The sequence below is a fragment of the Leptosomus discolor genome, chromosome 1 (assembly GCF_034619465.1).
Source record: "Leptosomus discolor isolate bLepDis1 chromosome 1, bLepDis1.hap2, whole genome shotgun sequence".
NCBI lineage: Eukaryota > Metazoa > Chordata > Aves > Leptosomiformes > Leptosomidae > Leptosomus > Leptosomus discolor.
Window position 1 is genome coordinate 205,614,428 of NC_141391.1, and position 20,795 is coordinate 205,635,222.

General features: G+C 41.9%; 1 protein-coding gene across 1 annotated transcript in view; it reads left to right on the top strand.

The window, feature by feature from the left end:
- The window catches only part of RSBN1L (round spermatid basic protein 1 like), a 54,238-nt gene extending 41,000 nt beyond the window's left edge, over window positions 1-13,238 (top strand). Inside the window, exons 4-8 of the mRNA XM_086480797.1 lie at window positions 3,008-3,145; window positions 3,338-3,480; window positions 6,764-6,931; window positions 11,928-12,036; window positions 12,127-13,238. Of these exons, the coding sequence (XP_086336923.1) occupies window positions 3,008-3,145; window positions 3,338-3,480; window positions 6,764-6,931; window positions 11,928-12,036; window positions 12,127-12,783 (1,215 nt within the window). The 3' untranslated portion in view covers window positions 12,784-13,238. The remainder of the gene's footprint in view (window positions 1-3,007; window positions 3,146-3,337; window positions 3,481-6,763; window positions 6,932-11,927; window positions 12,037-12,126) is intronic.
- Window positions 13,239-20,795: the final 7,557 nt, after the last annotated feature.

Consider the following 20,795-nt stretch of genomic DNA (forward strand, 5'->3'; position numbering starts at 1 on the left):
ACGGGAATTCAGTTGCGACTTATCCCAGTTTACACTTTTTAAATTAATCTCTTGAAATGCTTGGTTTCTCTGGACTGTTCCTTCCAGTTTGTGTCTTTTTCAAGCAGAAGATGGAAACGGCTTTAACATGTAGTGTCTAAAATATTTCCTATTTTAGGATGGTAATGCTCAGATGTATTGTTATCAGTACTATATATTCAGATTTAGGCTTCAGATTCTTTCAGACACAAAGACATTTATGCCTAAATACTTGCTTTTTAGATCTCCTTACTTAAAACTGAGCAAGTTAAGTTACACTAAAAAAATCAATTGATGCCATACTAGTGACAGAAGCAGATAAGTCTCAAGTTTTACTAATTCTGAATTCAGTAGTGGTTTTACTGTCATCATTTTCCATTACCTTGATGCAAGAGAATGATGTAGGCTCCTTTTGCATGTTTTTAGGTGACATACTTCAAATTTAAGCTACATGAGAAGAAGGAAGTTAAGCTATGTCATATTTATTCAGTTATATGTTTCTATTTTACCTGTCCATGTATTATACTGCATTTAATTGGTGGTTATTTTGTGTATGTGTATTGATTCTGATCATGTTGACCACATGCTAGAACATCTGCATGTCGTTGATTTCTTCTTCTATTCTGGGTTTAGATTGTTTCAGCTATTTATTTGAGGAAATTTGTAATGTTCTAAAAACACAGTCACACTGTAACCTTTAAAATTACATTCAAGCAGATTACCTTATAAAAGGTGTATAATACTTGATTTGTAATTAGTGCGTAGTTTAATGTGTAGAATTTGGTGAACTTGTACTGGTTTTGGTATTTATCTCAGCATTGGTTTTGTGAGTTTAGAAATCTTTTTCTCTTGCTATGAACAAAGCAGCCAAAGGATAGTGACAGGAAAGGGAAAGGAAAATGTTGCTGTTATCTGATTATGCCATAGACTATATTTATTTTGTTGTTTTCTTTAAAAGGATTAATTTTACTTTTGTCATTGGTCGAACATCAAAGGAAGGTTTTTGTTGTTTTCACACTATTGCTTAGTAGCAATTTAATTTTGGAGTGAGTTTGCTAGCTAGTTTTTCCCTCTAAGAATCTCCTTACCTTTTTATATATGTTTTTCTAATTCTTTAGCCTAATCTAAGGTAGTGTCATTCAAACAGCAACCCCTGGTGACTCGACCGCTTCCCTGGGCAGCCTGTTCCAACGCTTGACAACCCTTTCAGTGAAGAAATTTTTCCGATGTTCAACCTAAATCTCCCCTGGCACAACTTGAGGCCATTTTGTCTTGTCCTATTGCTTGTTACTTGGGGGAATGGTAGTGGTAGCAGAAGGAAGCAAGGAAAAAGGCAGAAAAATGGTTTCCTTTAATCGGGGGCGTGGATGAAAACAGCAGCTTTAATGTCCTGGCCTGGGATGGTGGAATACTGAGCTACCTGTGCTAGTGGAAGAAACATCCTTTTGCATGTTAGGTTTGTCAATAAACACATTTATGACTATCTGTAGCTTTAGAAAGTGGTTTTAGGGTACTTTGGAATTTTGTCTGTCCAGTAATCCAGTAGTGACAAGTGAGTGTCCCTTCCTGGTCACAGTGCTCTAGCTGTGTGAGGTCCTGATGCTTTACAGCTGAGGACTCAGCTGATGCAGATTCAGCAGAAACTAATGTTTTCTGATGTCTTGTCACAAAATCACCAGCTGTTTGTGCAAAAAAGCTGCGGGAATGTATGGCTAAGGATTTGGGGAATAGGGAATGCTACTGTCTAGCAGTACTGCTCTTTTCAGTATGACTGATGGCTTGCCATTACACTAGCTCAGACATCATGTAAAATCCTGCTTTTAGTCAACCCTCCACTTCCTGGGTGTGTATGATGACTGAGATGATCTGAAGAAGAGTATTTAGTTCTGCATTTCTGGAATGCATCTGATTACATCAGTCTAGCTTCTCAGAAGGGCGCAGTATTGTTCCATGTTGTATGATTTAGTCCTGTTTTCAGGCTAACTCTCCTCTGCACTGCCATAATTACTAGCAATTTTAATGGTCTGTTTGGGTGAGGACCGTAGCTAAGCAGTACTTCATTAATTGTTCTCCTTGTACCTTTTTTTCTTTTCTTACTTTGAGCGCAGAGCTTCAGAGGTGCAGTGCAAGGGCCTTACTTGGTTTGTGCGGTAATCCCTCTGCTCTTCCATCTGTTCTGATCTGGTCATATTTCATCTAATACCACTGTGTCTTTCAGCCTATTAAATAGGAGATTGGAAGCTTAAGGGGAAGTGATCCTCGTCAGCCTCATGCCGAAGTATTTTGTTGATTTAACATGACAGATCAGATTATTGAGAAAAAAACCCCACAACCTTATAATGATATGTGTTTCTGTTCAGGTTAAAAATAAAAGATTTTTTGTGAAGTGAATGTTATAGCCCTTAGAGTTTTAAGGGAGCACAAGATGTGTTGGCACAGCAAAAATGAAGGAATAACTGCCACTCTCTCTCTTTCTGCACTCTTTACGAGCCTTGTCTTCATTGTGATAATTAGCTTCAATTAATGTACTCACACAGGGGCCATACTGGGGAGGATGATTACCAGAGGAAATGTTCAGAGTTTAATTAGTTGTAACTCAGGGTTCTGTTCCAGGAAAAAAAGGTAAAAATCCAGCTAGACTTAAGTAATCCAGGTAAGAATCCGTGCTTACTAGTTATTGAGCAGAACATACTTTAATAGCTTTTCACAGTTACTGGTTTGAAATGTTACTGTCTTGAAAGGCAATAAATAGTTACTGAAGCTTACCTTCAGACTTCAAAATATATAAAATAGAAATTGTCATGTATCTTTAATAAGAACTTCTGTCTTTAGTGATGAATTCATAGCAGTTGGCTTCATAATAATCTTAAGTATACTGGAGAAACGTAAATACAGAAAACAAGCATAGAGATTAAAGGTGTTTATTGAATGTAGACTTTGAGCGGTACTGGACTCGGTATAACTTTTGCTGTCATATTCTACTTTGTAGGTAAAAAGAACATACTCTCATGGTACGTATAGAGCTGGCCCAATGAGACAGATCAGCCTGGTTGGAGCAGTTGATGAGGAAGTGGGGGATTACTTCCCTGAATTCCTTGATATGTTGGAAGAATCACCCTTCTTAAAAGTAAGGACAGAAGGGAATGGGTTGGGAGAAGGGGACAATGCATTGTCTAGTATTGTTATAATGAAGTGAGAGTATGTGGCACTTGCTTAGCTAATTGAGTGGTCTAATACATGCTTTCATTGTGACAAATAAAGGCTGCTTTTAAAAAGTTTTTAAACTCACTTCGAAATTGTGGCTTGTATTTCCCAATAGTGTACACTGCCATGGGGAACACTTTCTAGCTTAAAATTAGAGAGTCGTAAAGACAGTGATGATGGTCCCATTATGTGGGTACGTCCAGGAGAACAGATGATCCCTGTGGCTGACATGCCAAAGTCACCTTTCAAAAGGAAGAGGTATGTTGAATTACTTTGCTTGATAAATGTCTAGTTAGTGTTCTTCCTCTATACATTTATTTTATACCAAACCTTTTACTGGTTGATACTATATCTTAGTATAAATTTCTGTAAATCTCCATCTCAAAATACACTTTTAAGTTGCTTTGCTTTGTGAGGATGTGGATTTCTTTTTTTTTTTAAATAGCTTACTATCTGGCCATGTAAGCTGGTGGTCCTTTTTGGAGCTTTAGTAGGAATTTAAGGTGAAAACTGCAGGGAACTGTGAATAGGCATCCAACTACTGATGTGTGCCATGAGACTGGAATTAATATCCCGGCTCTTAAATGTGACTGGATGCTTAAAGACCTTAAGGGACAAGGGCTTCTCTGTCATCTGAAAGGTAACACTTCCTACATTAAATGATGTCTTTAAGCCTTGCTGTGGTGCTGGGTATATGTACCAGCTTAAGAGGTGGGATGTTCTCTGCAGAACTTGAGTATTATGTGTCATGAGAAATTTTATCTTTAGAATTCTCTCATTCAAAATTCAAACATAAAAAGCGAGCATACAAGAAGTGGAAGCAGGGTCAGGTGTCTCAGAAGAAATATAGAGACACTGGCCAACCATGAAGAGGATGCAGTTAAAGCCAAAGACTATCTGGAGTTGAATTTGGCAAGGGATATGAAGGACAACAAGGACTTCTACAGGCATATGGACAGCCAGAGAAAGACTGGGGAAAAATCTAAGGCATCTGCTGAATGGGGCGAAGGATCTGGAGACAAAGGATACAGAAAAGGCCAATGCTTTCTTTGCCCATGCCTTTACCTTAAGGAATGCCAGGTCCTGGATGCAGTAGGAATCTCTGGAGCAAGGACCATTTGCCTTCAGTGGAGGAGAATCAGGTTATGGGACACATTGAACATACGGAATAGACACACACAAGCCCATGGGACCTGATGGGATGTACCCATAAGTGTGTGGGAGCTGGCCAGTATCATTGCAAGGCCACTCTTGATTGTCTTTGAAAGGTCATGGCAATTGGCAAAGGTTCCTGAGGACTGGAGGAAGCAAATGTCACTCCAGTCACTTAGAGGGTAAGAAGCAGGACCTGGGGAACTGCAGGCCCCTCAGCCTCACCTTCATCCAGGGAAGGACGCCATTTCCCACATGAGGGACAAGATGATAATTGGGAGTAGTACTGATTTACAAAGGGGAAATAATGTCTTATCCACCTGATACCGTTCTACAGTAAAATGACTGGCTCATAGGATGAGAGGAGTGTGATGGGTGTTGTTTACCTTCAATTTAGCAAGGCTTTCCACCCTGGACAGCTGTCTCCCATGTGATCCTAGTAGACAAATTAATGGAGGACAAACTAGACTGATGGCGAGTGAAGTGGTTCAAGAACTGGCTTAGCTGCTGTGCTCGAAGGGTTCTGATCAGCACGAAGTCCAGCTTGAGGACAGTTGCTACTGGAGTAACCCAGATATTGATACCTCATGCCAATACTGCTCAATACTCTCATTAATGGCCGGCATCATGGGACAGAGCACACCCTCAGCAAGTTTGCAGGTGACACAAATCTGGAAGCAGTGGTTGATGCACCACAGGGTTGCGCTGCCAGTGAGAGGGACCTTGAGAGGCTGTAGCAATGGGCCAACTCAGCGCACTCGCGACGTTAACACAGGGATGTGCAAAGCCCTGCACCTGAGAGGAATAACCCCGTGCACCAGCACGGGCCAAGGACCAACTGGCTGGACAGCAGCCTGACAGAGGAGGACCTGGGGGTCGTGGCAGATGACAGGTTGGCCATGAGCCCTCAGTCTGCCTTTGTGGCAAAGCAGGCCAGCAGCCTCCTGGAGAGGATTTGGAAGACCACTGCCAGCAGGTTGAGGGAGGTGATTCTTCCCCTCTGCTCATCACTGGTGAGACACGCCTGGAGTCTTGTGTGCAGTTGTGGGCTTGCCAGTCCAAGACAGGCATGGGCATAGTGGAGCAGGTCTGGTGACGTGAAAGGCAGGCTTGGGAGAACTCGGATTCACCTGTGAGAAAAGAAGGCTCAGTGGGATCGTATCACTGTGTATAAGCATCTGATGGGAAGTTGTAAGAAGGACTTTTTTCAGCAGTGCCCAGTGACGTGACCAGAGGTAATGAGCACAAACTGAATTACAGGGAATACCATTTACAATAAGGGAAAAAAGTTTACTGTATGGATGGTTGAACACTAGGACGGGTTGCCCAGAGAGCTTGTTGAGTCTCCATCCTTGGAGTTGCTCAAAACTTGACTGGACGTGGTCCTGAGCAACCCGCTGTCATTGAGTGGGGGAACAAAGTGGGACGTCTGGAGATTATGATGTCCTTTCCAACCTTGGCTATGTTATGGTTATAAACAGCTCTTGGAAAAATGTGGCACACAACGTTGGCTCCAGGTGGCCAAGAAAATGGTCCTGTGTCTCTGTTCCTGCTCTGCAGTGTTCACTTCACTTTCATTAAACCCTGAAGACATAATCTTTTGCTGCTTCTCTTTCCCAGTTGTACAACATGGAACTAAATATACATACCTATTTCCCCATGGTTTGGTAGAAGCATGAATGATGAAGAATGACTTAAAGAGATAGTTGAAATGTACCTCTAATAGTCAGGAAGCAGCAAAGGCTGACAGTTCTCTGCAGGGGCTGATCACGGCAGGGCCCAGTCTCCCAGTGCCCGAGGAAGGCAGGTAGGGCAGACATGGGGTTTGAGGACTCGACTCAGCCCAGTCCAGTGTGTCTGGCAAGTGTATGGTGATGGGTCAGGTCTGAAGTCAAGCCAGGAAGTCAGTCTGCCAGTGTGGATCAGGTCCAGTGATTTCTAGGCATGTCTATCATGACAAAGCCATCCTGAGGTCAATCTAGGAAGCGAGTCTGTGGCCCAGCACACCTCTGGCTGAGGTGAAGACCAGTGCTCCTGCAGCATGGCTCAGGCCAGGACTGAAGGCTCCGGCCTGAGCTTAAACAGAGCACCTGAGCTCTTTGTTCAGGCTTGTGGGTGGAGAGTGGAGGTGAGGCTGCGCACTCATTAAGGGCTTTTAGTGCACTCAGGGCCCTGACACTGTGGTGTTGTGGATTGGTGGGTTTTTTTAGTTTTGTTGTTTTGGTTTGGGTGTTTTTTGCATAGGTTTTCTGATTTTTTTTTTTTGCATAGCTCATTACTGTGTTACTGTTTTTCTCATTTGCCTATATACTCTCACTGAAGGGAGAAGACCAGTCCTATTGGCTATGGTGGAAGTTAGGTAATTAATATTGCTGTTTTCCTTATACAGAACTACCAATGAAATAAAAAACTTGCAGTACCTACCTCGAACCAGTGAACCCCGTGAAATGCTATTTGAAGACCGGACACGGGCCCATGCAGATCACATAGGACAAGGTTTTGAACGCCAGACTACAGCTGCTGTGGGAGTGTTGAAGGCTGTGCACTGTGGAGAGTGGTATGTGTTGATTGATTTATTCACCTAGTTGTTTCAAAAACACTTGCTTGAATTTCTATTTCTAAGTGGTAGAAGGAGCACAGAATAGCTTAATCTGATATTAGAGGTTTAATGAAGACTTGGTAGATACTGGACTTTTTTCCCCTCTGCCTCTGTGCACCAGATGTGTTTGCCCTCTGCTAGATGCCGTACAGTGTGGCTGTGTTGTTGAAACTAGAAAGGTGCCTTGCAGTGACAGGTTAAGAGCTGTAATTGAGTTGCTGTAACTGAGTTAATGTAAATGTAAAACCACTTTACATTTTGTTTTGCTTTAAATAGTGCGTATAGACTGACCTGAGTTTTGCCTCAGGCGTGTATGTGAAGACCTTTGGCAGCTGTGGATTTTTTAATGCTTCTGCTTCACAGTCATGGCTTCTATAACCCTGACTTATTTGTGGTGGATCACTTGGGAAGACTCCTGTTGGAGGCTGTGTGATAGTCTTTGGTGTCTGTTTTTGGAATTCCCATGTCAGATTCAGGAAATGAATGTATCTCATTTGAAGCTGTTTACTTTTTAGCCAAATAAAAAGCCCGTAATCGTATGGGCTTCCTGGCCCAGATCTAAGAAGCGTTTTTCAGGATCTTCTGACCTTGGTTTGGGAGAATGACACCAGGTTTTGGAGGTTACCTTTGCATACGCAAACACTAAAACCACCTTTTGCTCTTTGTATGTCTAGAAATAAGAATGAATTCTCTTTGGGTGAAATGATGCAAATCTGTGTTACAGTGCATGAGTTCATTCAGATAGAAAATGGAATAATTGCTGCGGGGGAAGAACTGGATTGTTAATGAGTTTGTATTTTGGGCTCTGAGGTTTTGCAGTTTAATTCCTCTTCAGGTTGATGATAGTTGGAGCCTTAAACTCCTTGCTTGCTCTGATTGTGAGAAGCTGGAGTGAATTAAGGCTGAGCAGTGGTAGCAGGGCAAGAGGTGAGGTGCTGTGTAGATCTGATTATTTTGAATTACACTTTGCACACATGAGGGAGACTCAAAGCTTCATCAAAGAAGGAAAAAAACCCAACCAAACAAAAAAACCCCAAACCAAATAAAACCTTGTTCCCCAGTCGTGTGCCTGTGGAAATTAATAAGAATTTAAGTTGATAGTAATTTAAATGTCTGTGGGAAGTTCCCATTCTCATCCTATACCTTCATAACAAGATCCCCCTCCCTTGGAATCGTTACTTGTTTGTTTACATTCTAAAAATAAGTTTCTTTTCATATCTTAAACCATCAGCTTCTCACATACATTGGAACTTGTGGAAAAGGGTGTCCGTTCAACGTCCATTAAAACTCCTTTTAAACTAGAAAAAATGAATGGAATTAGTCAAAATAAATTGTGTGGATTAAAAAGTGATCTGAAAATAGGCAAAACTGGCCAACAAACTTGAGAATACTTCCATTTGGGGGGAAAAAAGTAATATCAGCATTTCACTTCAGTGTAAGGACTGAAAATGTATCTTTTAATGCAGAATAAAAAACTTGGGACTCTCATGTAGAGGAGGAAAATATATATGACACAACACAATAAAAACTATGTAATTCAAGATTGATTTGACTTCAATGATAATTACTCCTTTGCCGTTCCACCTTTTTTGTATAATTTTGAAAAGCCACCTCACTGTCCTTACTTGAAGGGAACTAATCAGGGCTTATGATAATGAAGCATCATTTATTAATGTAACACATCAAAATAATTTCAGATACTAGCTTTTACCATAATTTGTAAGCTGTGGGTAGATTTATTTTAAGGGAAACAACATGCATGGAAGTTTTGAAAAATCTGAAAATCTGGGTGTGTGGTGTGGGTGTTTTGGGGTGTGTGTGTTGTTCTGTGGGGGTTTTTTTTAGATCTGTTTGAGTAGCTGAACAGAACAGCAGGTTGGAGGTATTCTAGGGGTGCTGAGGCAGTATGGCAGTACAAATGCACGTGTTTTAATGATAGCATACATTAAATTAGTGTTTTCTGTGAGGAGAATAAAGCAATTCCCAGGCTTGCTGAACTGAGTTATTAGTTTGTGTTTAGTTAGTATAAACCTGATTTGGGTCTGCAAAGAAAGCTTTGGAATCAAGAAGTTACTGTAGCGTTAAAGGAAGTGGGATTTATTTAGTTGCTGATAGGCATGAATGCCAATGTTAGGTGAGATAGCTGGTGTCTTTCAGAAAAGACAGGAACAGAACTGTTGAATGGCAAAAAGCAGTTTTTGGGGATAGGGGACAGAACTGGAAACAAAGCATAGTATTTGGAAGAACAAAAGAATAACTTTGGCTTTCCTGGATGTGACAGGCTCTTGATTTGAGAAGTTTTGTAAAATTACTGGGTTATGATCTTTTTTTTTTTCTGAGTATTTACAAATTGTAGAAGAGCTCTGGCTGTTGTTAGCCAACATTTTAAAGACTGTGCTGCATTGTAGTCTGATAAATGTTGGTGTTGTGATCATGCGGATTATGTAATGCCATTTTTGTAGGTGATAGCAAGTGTGCTTTATAACTTATGAAATGCCAGTGAAAGCATTTAAATTATGAAACATTGAAGATTTTTACATGGGAAATTTGAGTGGGTTTTTACAGGGACAGCAACAGGCACTTCATGGCATTGCTGTTGGCAGAATCAAACCCTTCTGCCCTGTGCTTCAGCAAGCAGCTTTCAATTTCGTGTTCCAGAGCGTGAAGTTGTTAGTGCGTCTCTGATCCTGGGGATTTGTTCTGTATTGCCAGACTTCATGCGTTAGGTCAGAAATGCTCATGATAAAACCTGTAGTCTTGAATCTGTTTTGAAAACTTACAGCAAAAAGAGTCCAGCCCTTTCGAAGAATGAGGTTAAGGAAGAAAATTATTGCCAAAAATGGTTCTAGCACTGCTCTAGTAGAGACTTAAATCGATTTTTCTGAAGTCATCTTATTGTTCTATTTGGATTTGATGTCTTTTTGGACATCGAACAGAACTATTTTGCTATGGTTTTGCTTGGGGGTGTGTGTGACACCCTTTAAACTTTAGGTTTTACAAAATACAATCTCAAAGTTGCGCTAAATATCAAATCTACAAATGCAGAAATAAAAATTGTCTGGCAATTTTTCTGCTGTGTTTGCAAAAGGAATGTAATATCTTGTGATAAAATTGCAGCACAGGGTTGGTAATGCGTACTCTTGCACACAGGCACACACGTACATATATGTAAACAGGGACTGAGAAAAGGAATGGTTTAAAAAAATCATTGTACTTTCTCCTGTATGTGTAACACATGGCGTAGGCACTGCTGTGGAAACATTGCTTTGGGTTGAAGTTCTTCTAGTATGCCTTTTAATCCTTAACTTCCTCTACAAACATTGTGAGCTCCAGGTGCAGATACATGTTTTTAAAAAAATAATGTATTGGCATTATAAAAACTAGATTAATGTACCTAACATTTTTTCATGCCACTCATTAGAGATGTTTCTGTAAGCTTTTTGCTTTCAGTGCTTAAATCCTCTTCAGGAGTATATAGACCAAAATAGATAGAGACATTTTAATCTTTGTAAAATGGGAAGTAAAATATATGATCTCAAAATTCTCCCTAGTATACTTTCAGTAGTTGATCTGGGATTTTTTCCTCCCCCTGAAAATAGCCTCAAACTGGTTATTTTTTGCTGTATTGAGGTCATGACATAAATAAAATAAACATCTCTTGTCAGTTTTAAAAGACCAATAAACTGTACATCATTGCCTGTTTCTTAGAATGTTTTTAATATCATACATATATATACGTGTGTGTGTGTATGTATATATAAAAATATAAATTTATTATCATCTTGCTTTTAAAGAGCAGTGCTTGAACATCCACTGAATAAATTCTGGAGCACATGAAACTGTTTTGCTGCATCAGCTCTTCCCTGGACCCCCGTAGATCCATGGCAGGTGCGGGGCACGTGGGGGGCTGCCCGGGGGGGTGGCAGGGGCCCCCAGCCCTGCAGGTGCGAGGGAGGCAGGAGGCCGCCTAAGCTGTGGGGAAGGTGCTGCCCTCCTGTCAGCCTGGGAGGGCTCTGCTGAGGGTGACGGAAGAAAATCATCGACCCAGCTCTGTCTGGCTGCCGAGCTTTCCTTGCAAAACCGCTCCAATAGGAGCTTTATCCTGTAGAACTGAAATCTTCATGTCACTGTGTTTTTAAAAAACACCAAACGTCCCTCAAAAGCAAACACATGGAGCTCAGTTTCAGGTGTTTCCATTGAAGAACTGAGTTTGGCTTTTCAGTGATAAGGATTGTTGCTGTTTCTCCTTGTGTTAGCTAATTCTAGATAATGCCTCTAGAGGAGTTACAGAAACGGTGTGTTTCTGTGGGACAAGGAGTGAATTCTCCTAACCGATCTGAGTACAGAGACAACCCTAATTCAGGTTTTGCTCTTCTGTAGCTCTCTAGCAAGCACAAATAGGAATGTATTTTTAAGGGATGTTTTCTGGAGGATGCCAGAATTTGCAGCTTACTGCTGTGTTGTGGCAGCTTCACGTGGATTCGGCTTTACTCTTGGCTCTGAACGCGGTGTTGGAGGTGAAGATGCTAACCCACGCTTGCCATACTACTAGTCAGACTGCTTGTACTCTGAGGTGCCCGATGAGCATATCTGGTTAGAGTGTGGATAGAGTAAGCCAGATGTGTGCGGGGTGTCTGGCTTTCAGCATCGAGGCAGACAGCGGTCCATTAAAACTAAAAATTGAAGGTAGTGAGTTTTGTTGACCTTTCATTGCTGCTTTTACTGCTGCCTGTAAAGAAATCGTGGTTAATTTGTTTCACCAGTTTAATGAGTTGTGTTTGAGAAGCAGCCATTTTAGTCAGCCTTTTTTCTTCAACATGTAGGGTATGCTTGAATTGGGGTGTTTTTATCATTTGCTTCATCCTTGTTTGCAGACTTTCTTCAGACTTTCTCTATTATTCTCTGTAGCACGTCAGTTTCAGCCTCTGACTGTGCCATTCTTACCCTTCTGTAGGTCTGAGCAGCCTCGTATAACCAAAGATGTAATTTGTTTTCATGCTGAAGATTTCTTAGAGGTAGTTCAGCGAATGCAATTAGACTTGCACGAGCCTCCACTCTCACAGGTAAGCATGCGATGATCTGTTGATCAGGTGTCCTCTGAGTCCTAAATTGCAGTTTTCACCTTTTCTTTTTTCCCCTCTTTCTTACTCCAGTGTGTCCAGTGGGTTGATGATGCGAAACTTAATCAGCTGCGAAGGGAAGGCATTCGTTATGCCAGAATTCAGTTATTCGATAATGACATTTATTTCATCCCAAGGAATGTTGTGCACCAGTTCAAAACAGTTTCAGCGGTGTGCAGTTTGGCTTGGCACATCCGGCTCAAGCTGTATCATTCAGAGGAAGAACTTTCTCAAAATACAAGTACTGTTGAAGCAGGGACCTCTGCAGACCCCAAGTCTTCGGTTATCGGACTTCAGACTGACAGCAGAATTTGTACGATGAGCAAAAATACCTCCGAAGACACCAAATTTTCAGATGTTCCGCAGACGAAGTATCTGCAGCAGGAATTTGTGCCGATAAAACATGAACCTATGACATCTCACCGAATAAAAGAAGAACCCATGAATGTTGATCTTGCTGAAAAGACAGCGGCACCTAACGACGTCGGGGGCCAGAATGTTCAGGCTAGGCTGGATCACGTCGAATTGGCGGCGTTCAAGTTGGAAATGGATCCTAAATTTGAACCTGGCAACAAGGACTTAGAAGGCAAGTTATGCCCTGGAGGTCACATACATCCAGATGATACAAGACAACATAGTTCATCATATCCAAAACTGCATGGACAAAGAGAGGATGATTTTTTGTGCTAAATTTGTATATATGGTTTTAAATTCCTTTTTAAACTTAATGATGTAATAATGTAAAGATTCATAAATTCTGTGAGGCGAGTTTGTGACTTGCCTTCGCATCTGTTACAGAAAATAGTTATGTAGCTTTGTAACATTCCTCAGTGCCTGTCCATAACTGTGAAGTATCAAAGCACTTAGGGCCAGATGCACTGTAAACACTGCAGGTTTAACATAAAGAAGTCTTTAAATAATTTTGAGTTGTAGGTTTTAGAGTAGAGCTGACATTTAACATATATATTTTTTGTAAGATGAGCCAGAATTCTTTTTGACAATTCCAGGCTTTTCCATAGAGCTTATTTATACCAATTTTTTCATTTTAAATGTGTCAGCACTGTAGTGTAAATATCTTTTTTAAAAATCTTTTTAGTGTGATTTATACTGAAATGTGAGCCGCTTAATAAAGGTTCATAATAACAGATTGGTTTTATTTTTGGGTCTGCAAAATATAATTCAGTTAAACTGCCTCTCTAAAAGCTTATGTTTCTACCTGCACTAACGCATAGGATGCCCTTACGCCGTTGTGGGGTGAGGAGCTGTAGCAACCTGAGGTAGAGCCGAGGCGTTCTTTGTAAATTGAGATGAGCGAGGATGCGAAATCAGTCCTCCCTTCACAGGTTTCCTTACAGTTGCTCATTAAAGGCACCCCCCGAACTCCTGCTGCCAGACGTTAATGTAGAGCAGAGGGGCAAACCTTCCCGGTTGTGGAGGACAGCTGGATGCCCGGTGGGCTTCGGGAGCGCTGCCAGTACCTGTGTGCATCTCTAGGTGAGCTGGCGCAAGGGAGCAAACTCCCTCCTAGGCTCGCCTCCTCCCCCTGCTCAAGCCACGGTTAAGAGAGTTCTATTTCACATAAAAACCCCCGAAGAACCACCTCCCTCAGCTTCAATCAGTTACCTGACTAAAATTAAAACAGAAGAACAGTTAAACAGTTGCTTAGCGAGCTGTGAAGGCCTCAGCTTTAGCAGTCACCTGCAATTCAGGGAGACACATCTGGGTTTGAATTGTTCCCTGTGCTGATAGCACCAGGCCATAAAGATACTGGTAGGAAGATTCCTCGTGAGTCCCAGTTTGGAAGGAAGAGTTGTTTGGTTAAGGAAATAGCAGAGGTGTCCAAGTTAACTGCTGTCCCCTCTCTCCACCTGCGAAACGCTCGGGTTCTCTTAAGCCGTGTTTGGAGGGAAGAGGATTTCAAGGCTAGCTAGCATCTGCTGTGGTCATGGCAAAACCTCTGTCACTTAACTTAATTCTTCGTGTAACATATTACTGTATAGCTCAGACACATCTGAATGCTGTTTCTTTTTCGGGTAGCTACAAATAGCAGTAAACTGCCCTACAGCCTGTCCTTCAACTAGGTGTTGAAAACTTCAGGTGCTAGGCCTGTGGTTATTTCTGAAGCCCTCTGTATCTGTGATTTCCCCCCAACTTTCTGCCAGTTGTACATCCGTACGTACCCAGTTTATAACTGTTGATGCACTTAGTGATTACTTGGGCTTCATTTGTAGCAATAGAACAATGTGATTTCCAGGTGATGTCTAATTAACTACCTGAGGCCCTTTTGTTGCAAATGTTTTTTGCTTATAGGTTGTTAAAATTCAAAATGTTCCTGCGTGCTTAGGCCTGGCACTAAAATCAGCCATTTAAGAGATGAGTGCTCTGATTTGTTTAAATCTAAAATAGGTCTGTCAAGGAATTATTAATTAAACCAATATTTGAATTGCTAAACATTACTCCCGCATAGCCATAATTACGCACTAGAGAAGCAATAGAAACATGAATCTCTTGGATGTGGCTAATAGGTCCTTAAGTCTTACTGCTATTCCTTTAATGCTAGCTAAGAGATTACTGCCAGTTTTGCAGCCTCAGGGATATTGCTTTCCCCTCACGCCACGAGCAAATGATTCATGTGTGACATGGTAAGTTATTCCTCTAGCAGATTCTGATTTGGAAAATGAATTGGTTCGTGTAAGAATTTGAGCCTTCCTGGTAGTAGAAATGTGGCCTCAGTTCCCTTTGTGTGCTCTGGATTATCTGGAAACTTTCACCCATAATCTCTTTGGCTTTGTGAACACCCGTACACGACTGCATAGCCTTCCCTTGCCACTGTGCCAGCCGTTGGAGAACAGTGAAGAGAAGAGCTGCAGGTTGTAGTTTGCACCAAGCATGCAGCTTTCCAAGTGGGTTAGCAGAACGCTCTGGCTTGATCAAAACCAGTCTTGCCAGATACTGTTTGGCGCTTTTTTAAAAAAACCCACCTATTTAGTTTGCTTTAAAGAAAAATAAAAAAACCTTATTTGTATGCTGCTGACCTGTATGCTGATCATTCTGGTTCAAGTATCTATCTATTTTTTTGAAATCTGTCAGATTTTAGTGAAGTGAATACATCCTCCTTGACAGCAAACAGCTTTCTGCATCGTAGGCCCTGTCCAGACTGAGAAACTAAATCTTTGAAAATGGCTTAGCAAACCCGAGTTACACTGAAGAGCAGAACTTTGTTTCCTTTTGAACACCTGCTCAGTGGTCTTGGCTGATACGGCCTCAAACTTCTGCTCAGGTGTGTCTTGGTCCTGAAGTTTTGCTTCTAAACTGCCTACATCTTCAACCCATTTTTTTCTTTTTTTTTTTTTAAATCACTTTTAGAACTTAAAAGTGGTAGTTTTTGCAGCTGTTAAACATCCTTTATTTTTGATTTTCAAGATACTCAGTTCTCATTTTTAGACAGAATCCTTGCAGACAGAATCTGAATGATACCAGCCGCCTGGTGGCTCTCGGGACTCCCTTTGTGTTCAAAGGTGGAAACAGCCCGGGCTGACAGGCTGTGGTAGTGTATGTGTCTGCCTTTGCTCTTTTTTGGGGGGGCGGGGGGGGGAAGAGTTTTTGTCCTCTCCCCGTGGTGTGTTTGTTTTGATGCGGTTGCTCTCTTGAGGGGAGCACCTCGTCTTAGAACTTCAGCTCCCAAGTTGTTGGCTACTCTGGCAAAGGTCTTGCTTTGGTTTCCCGTGCTCCTACGCTGTGACCTTTATTCCTGCCACGTACAACTTCATAGTCAGACTTTTGCTTCAGCAATAAATCTTTCCTGCCTTCTGATGTACTGAAACTTTGCTTATTGCCTTTTTCCCCCTCCCTGGATTTCAGTTCTGCCTAAATCTTCCTGTTGTTTTGGCTGAAATCTCCAGTGCTTTAGTTGTCTCTCTTGGCCCTTTTTCTTCTGCAGATTGGAAAAACCTGCTTAAGGCCTATGGCCTGTACTGCAGTGGTGTTGACATCTGTGCGTGTGCAGTGGTGTTCCAGTTAGCGACATGATGTGCAAGAATTTAGACATGTTTTCCTAGATATCGGTACCGTATTTGTGGGTAGCAAAGCATTGCATTGTTACTGTCACTACCAATAGCTTTCAAGATAGTAGCTGCATTTTGGTTTTTTAAATTACTGGATCTTTTGCATTTCACTGGCAACCGACTTCCTGTGTTACAAACGAGTGTTCCTCAGTGTTGTGTCATCCCCCAGCCCGCCAAATGTCTGCGAATTGACTCTGAAACAGCATTTTCATTACAGGTACTGCTGGCATGCAGATTTTCCCTTCCTTGTTACTATAGTGAATATTTCAGTACTTCTTTAACAGAAATATTAATTCTATCTAGTATTAGAAATAAAGTATTATTTCAGAGGGTGATGATTTAAGTATTCATCTGTGAAAGAATTCCTTGGTGATAAATAAAATGGATTTTTAAGCGGATACACACGTGCACAGTACATAAGTTGGCATTGCAAATGATGTAGGAAATGGAAACGTAAACTAGTAGAATGCTGTGAAACAATCCGAACGTTACAGATTTGGAAAATAAAGTCTTCCAAGAAACACAGGACAGGAATTAATGAATCAAAATGACTGTTTTCTAATACCTGCATGTGAATAAGGATGCTGAATTGATTGAAATAAATCCATGTGTTCTCCGTGCTCATTGGCAAATAAACTGTTGTGAGACAGTAGACCACCACCTGACCCTACTAGGATGAAAACTGTACTAGTTCTGACCAGGAGAGAGAAGAACTTTGCAGCCTTCTCGAGTGTAACTCTCTTCACTTTTTTTCTAGTGGTCAGACATGTAGAGAACCTTGTCTGTGGGCAGCCAGTGCCTGTTACCTTCCTGTGAATGTAAACGAGCTGGAAATGGAAAGGACGGGTTTTCACTGCTCTGTGCGTCGCTGTGAATGACACTGGGGGAATGTTTGATTGTGAGTCGCTGTGCTCCACTGGTACCTTGTTACTGTCTCAAACAGGTGAAATGCACTTTAAAACGTGTAATAGGTGATGCTGCTATTTTCTGCAGATCCAGCTGAATTTGCAGCATACATGGGAAAATTAGGGAAACTTGGACTTCCATCAGTCACTCGTTTCATTTTCCTTAAAAATGCAAATTATTTTGTGTTCTGTTCCGAAGCAGTGACCAACTCCACAATATCTAGGTTGCTGTTTCTATTAGAATCATCAGGGATACTGACTTTGCAAATTTCCTGTATTATATTCTAACCCCTGGTTTTCGCTGTGCTATGATGCTGGTATTTCCTCTGCTTTGGAGCTGTGCTGTACTGAGTGCCAGCTAAACCCTGATCTTCTCATGTTCTGGTTGTGCTGATAGACGAGCCCACTGATGAGGGCATTAGTCCTGAATAGTCCTTTAATATTTGGTGTACAGTTATGATACTCTGCTACCAACATGTACAAACTACTACAAGCAGTTTAAACTTCTATTTTTATCGAGTTTGATTTTTCAGTAACTGCTTCGATACTATGTTTTCTTTTCCCGGTTCATTTCCAGTCCTGAGTGAAAGTGCGGTGCTCAGCAGAGCTCAGGCCTGTGTTTTAAGGACTGTGCTTTTTATGGCAGGTTTTTTTTATGTGGCTGTATTGAGACAAAACAGGGCAGTTACCTGAGAAAGCTGTTCCCTGAGTGTCTCAAGAAGAAGAAACCCTTGAGAATTAGACCTGTGTGTGGAAGACTAGTGTAGTACAAATCAAGACTGCCAAAGCTATATCCTGGGCCTGCAAGAACACTCAGGTGCTTGTCTGTCTAGTCAAGGCAGTTGAGAGCTTTTGTTCATCTGGGAAATGAAATGTTTAGACTAGAAGTCACCTTTCAGCAGTGATGTCTTTATAAGCTTCTACACGGAACACCGAGATAAAAACCAACACAGATAAACTAAGCTCGGGTCCTCCTTCCTTCCCCGTTTCATGCGCTTACGCTGTCATTCTGCGCTGCATGGAGACTTTTCTCACACATGCCTGCTTGTGATGTTGGTTTTGTTAGAAAAGGCAGACCGAAGGAAACAGCGTCACGGAGTTGCGGATTTTTCTACTCTTTATCCAACTTCAGTACAAGGAGAAAACTTTGAATTAGTACTAAATGGTACCCTAGTGGTCCAACTGCAGCGATTCTTTGAATTCCCTCGGTCCACAGAGCCTGATGCTTTTCAGCAGTAAGTCACTACCCAGCCCTGGTCAGGTCTGAAAGGCTCACAGGGGAGACTACTCCATCCAAACTTTGAAACGATCAAGGTACAATGAAAAGGTACACACACTTTTTTTCCAACTCCGTGTAGTTACTTTTACCTCAGTCTTAATAAAAAAGAAGAGTATGTGCTGTGTTACATGATAGTGCTGTGCTTTCTGTGCTAATAAATTCAAAGAACTTACTTCTGAGGATGCACTTATTCAGGAGCTTTATTACTGAAAAGCAATGTTGTTTGTTCCCCAAATATAGTGGTGTTAAAATAGGTAACACCTGATGTTGTTAGAACTCTGAGTTTCTGGGAATCTCATAAATTTCATCAATACCTTTGTGTCACCCAGCTTTTAAATTGGGCAAATGTGGGATTTTCCATGAGGTTACTCTTAAGATTTTGTTTCTGTACTACTATGCATATATGTCAGAAAGTACTACTGCTCTCATCTCTTAAATCGTGGTGTAACTCAGTCCTGTGCTAGCTTATGTTTTAATATTGTCACCCGTGCCTGGCAATGCATTTTGGGTGCATGTACACATGTTCTTCGAGCATTCGGGTTAAAGTTTGTGGACGGTGGGGATGTGTGTGTCACAACTGTACTTCTCAAGTATAAAAAGAACAGAAGAATGGATACTAGTCTAAAATGGTGACAAATCCAGAAAAGCACTATGAGTGGGTAATTGGAAATTTTAGTTTCATGACCTTTCACACATGTGCATTGAGTATTGTCCTTAATCAGACAGAAGTAGATACTCACCTACAATGCATGCTGAAGTGTTCAAGCTTGTATAAATGATTTGAAGAGAAATAAATGATGTAGAACATGTATTTCCATATACAATATATCATTATATATAGTATATAAGTAATATATATCATGAATATATGACAGATACTTCCAGTTTCATTTCAGATGAGCAAAATTTGAATTGCATTTTAAAACAAAGCTGCTGAAGGCAAAGTTCTTCCCTTCCTGCCCCCATCAGCTGCTACCGGTGACTGCATGGAGGTGTTCTCCTGTGTGCTGGCGCCTGGGGTCCTCGTTTCCATCTGCCCACGTCTTGCAAATTGGCCTGAGCCATCTCAGCTCATCTTCCCCTTCTCCCTGCCACCTTCATCAAATCTGCTTTTCGCTCGTTCTGTTGAAGATCGGTCGATGGGTCTGTAAATTTAAGAAAAAGTGTGGGAGAAGGTGTTCCATTTCAAAGCTGTGAACGGTGCCTTTGAGAACAGTGTAATGAGGAAAAGAGGTGGTTCCTGAAACAGCTTCTGGAGTAGTCCCAGGGGGCTGCAGTGTACTTCATGTCATAAGTCCTTTTAAATGATGTTCTGATACCACAAAAAAGCGAGACTGCACGTACAAAGGTGTCAGCACAGTTTAGGTCAGTTTAGGTCTGACACAAAACCAAAAGGCAAAAGGGAGATTCCTCTTCCTGAAGTATCTCCTTAAGGACTAGGCACTCGCAAACAAAATTGAGCACTTCCATGTGGGTGTGCCCTAAAAATGTCTTGTGCTAAAGGAAATCAATTTGTATGGGACTTCTGTGGGACGCCAGAAAGGTCAGTCTGCTTCAGCTTTCAAAATCAGTCATTCACGTGAAGGTTTGTAAACCCTTTAAAAAAAACCAGCTAACCAATCACACCAAACCCACCACTAAACCACTGAAATTGTTGATCTTTTCCTATTCAATTAGATGCAGCAATTGAAAGGAGATTTTATGCTTAGTGCTGTAACACACCAGAGCTAAGAGTGTGTGTGTGTGTGTATCGGTCACACAGACTGGCAGGGGTTGGAAGGGACCTCTGGAGACCATACAGTCCAACCCCCCTGCTAAAGCAGGTTCACCTACAGCAGGTTGCACAGGATCACGTCCAGGCAGGTTTTGAGCATCTACAGAGAAGGAGACTCCACAACCTCCCTGGGCAGCCTGTTCCAGTGCTCTGTCATCCTCAGAGTAAGGAAGTTTTTCCTCGTGTTCAGGTGGAACTTCCTGTGCTCCAGTTTGTGCCCATTGCCCCTTGCCCTGTCACTGGGCTCCACTGAAAAGAGCCTGGTCCCATCCTCTTGACACCCACCCTTTAGATATTTGTAAGTGTTGATAAGGTCCCCTCTCAGTCCTCTCTTCTCCAGGCCAAAGAGCCCCAGGTCTCTCAGCCTTTCCTCATAGGAGATATACTCGAGTCCTCTCATCATCTTTGTAGCCCTCTGCTGGACCCTCTCCAGCAGTTCCCTGTCCCTCTTGAACTGGGGGGCCCAGAACTGGACACAGGACTCCAGATGTGGCCTCACCAGGGCAGAGTAGAGGGGGAGGAGAACCTCCCTCCACCTGCTGGCCACACTCTTCGTAACGCCCCGCAGGATACCACTGGCCTTCTTGGCCACAAGGGCACATGGCTGGCTTGTGGTCCACTTGCTGTCCACCAGGACTCCCAGGTCCTTCTCCGCAGAGCTGCTCTCCAGCATGTCGACC